Consider the following 2391-nt stretch of genomic DNA (forward strand, 5'->3'; position numbering starts at 1 on the left):
TGTTTCAATCTTGTCATCCTCCAATTGCTTTATCTCCCTTTGCCACTCTTCTAACATGTGCAGTTCTCAAAATAGATGGTGTCCTACACGAACGGCAAAAAACAAAACCTTCCCTTGCATTGCTTAATGGTGTATAAAAGGCAAAGCATTAAATTTGAAATTTGACAGATGCTAAATGATTGCAAAAAGCATGATAAAATAAGAACAAGATTTTCCCAACATGATACACCAAAATCATCTATGCGTAATTTTAGCAACATCATAAAAAAACCGGTGCTACTCCAAATTTTCACACCTAACAGATTTTCTCACATTATATATTTCAAGTTCACCCACTCAAAGTCATTATCCATGTGTACGAAGATCAAGATTCTGATTCAAGTTCTCACATTATCCATTCAAAGTCATTTTCTCACATTATATATTTCAAGTTCACCCACTCAAAGTCACACAATTATTGCATAATTTTTTTCTTCCTGCAATCGTTAATCTATTCTCTAACTTATTATTTATATGCCATTTATTTCTATTTGAATGGCAGTGCAGTCTCCCAAACTCTTTGTTCAAGATGCTATAACATTCAATATTACATTATTTCTAACGCACCAATAACTGACATTTTCCTATAGTTTGAAGAAGGGACCTCTATATGCATTACTATTTTCCAACTTAGTAATCTCATTTGCAACTTAGTAATCTAATACACCAACAACTCACATGCATATTGAATTATGAAAAATAGTATAAAATACATAATACCAGAGACAGAGACAATATGTAGAAGACTACAAGTTTTTGTTTCCTTACCTATAATTACTACACATGAGGTGCATTGGAGTCATGGATTGAAAAGTCTAGAACAATTTCCTCTTCCTTTTGATCATCTTCATTATCTTCATCTTCAAACTCAAGAAGAAATTATTAGGAAATAATATAATTTAGAATTAGAGGTATGATGTAAAGAAAAGAGTGAAAAAATACATTACCAATATTTTCAAAACCATGTAACCAATTTTGAGTTAAAATCAGTGCTTGAACATTGTTAGGAAGAAGATTAGATCGATACTTGTTAAGCACGTGACCACTAATGCTAAATGCAAACTCACTGGCAACAATTGTTATTGGAATACTTAACACCTCGCATGCTAGTCTACATAGATTTGGATAACGTTCGTGACGATCCTTCCAATAGCTCAAAACATATAACTTTGGAAAATACTTTGGCTCAAGTGGTGTTTCAGTTAGATACAGATCCAACTCAGACTTGTCGGTTACATTCACATTTTGGCTTACGTAATTGATATATTCCTATAAAAATATAATTCAAAGATAAAAATTGGTTAATAAAGATTACATAATAATAAATAACAATGACATAATGATGACTAACTTACATTGTATGGATCAATCTCTTTGTCTTCTTCCATGTTCAAATGTTCTTCTGTTGAACAAGTGAATTGAGAACTTGATGCATTAGATGAAATTGACTTCACACTCACACTCACGTATTCTTCAAAAAGTTTGTACATCTTCCCTTTTATATGAATAAGCTTTTCATCACAAGTAGAAGAATCAAGCTTGGAGTAATAGAATCGGAGTGCTTCAAGTTTCATCCGTGGGTCAAGAATCATAGCAATTGAAAGAATGGTACTATATTCACCCTAATACTTTTCAAATTTATCCATCATCCTTTTTGCCATGTCTTTCATCAAGGGGTCATCACTTTTAAGAGTATCCCTGAACAACCACTCAATTTTCCAAACTTGCATAAAATATTCATTAGAGGTTGGATAAGATGTTCCTGAAATCAAATTGGTTATCTTATAAAATGGCCTTAAAAATTCACACATCCTCTCAGCTCTTTTCCACTCTTCAGTTGTTGGGCAATGTTTAAAATTTCTATCACGTAAAGTGAAACTTGAAAAAGCGTGACGATACTTAAGACCACTTTCAAGCATCATAAAACTCGAATTCCATCTAGTAGGTACATCTAACCTTAAACCCAATTTAGTATCAATGCCCCTCACTTGAACAACACATTCAGTAAATGCCATTTTCCTTGCCTCTGGCCCTTTAACATATTTAATGCTTTCTCTAATTTTCTGCAAAGCAACTTCAGCCAATTTTAAACCCTCTTGAACTATAAGATTCAAGATATGAGCACAACACCTCACATGAAAAAATTCACCATCACATAATAAGCTATTTTGTAAGCTTAATTGTTCACCAAAAATATGTTGCATACGGTCATTGGCAGTACCATTGTCTAAAGTTATAGAAAATATTTTCCTATCAATTCCCCAATCAGTCAAACATTCAAACACTTTATTTGCTAGATCATGACCCGTGTGTGGAGGTTCCATTTTACAAAAAGCAAGAATCTTACTATTC

The 2391-nt window shown here is 32.7% G+C and overlaps 1 protein-coding gene across 1 annotated transcript; it reads right to left on the minus strand.

Annotated features, from left to right (window-relative positions):
* Nucleotides 1-806: 806 nt before the first annotated feature.
* Nucleotides 807-2054, minus strand: LOC146886991 (zinc finger BED domain-containing protein DAYSLEEPER-like). Its single transcript, XM_085672112.1, has 3 exons — nucleotides 1395-2054; nucleotides 987-1308; nucleotides 807-899 (listed from the first exon to the last, which is right to left on the minus strand). Exons 1-3 carry the CDS (start codon nucleotides 1629-1631, stop codon nucleotides 817-819), a joined length of 642 nt encoding a protein of 213 aa, XP_085528238.1. The 5' UTR covers nucleotides 1632-2054; the 3' UTR covers nucleotides 807-816.
* Between the last annotated feature and the right edge of the window lie 337 nt (nucleotides 2055-2391).

This window comes from Vigna unguiculata, chromosome 4 (genome assembly GCF_037176805.1).
Source record: "Vigna unguiculata cultivar grain cowpea cultivar isolate G323 ecotype 2 chromosome 4, ASM3717680v1, whole genome shotgun sequence".
NCBI classification, from domain to species: Eukaryota; Viridiplantae; Streptophyta; class Magnoliopsida; order Fabales; family Fabaceae; genus Vigna; species Vigna unguiculata.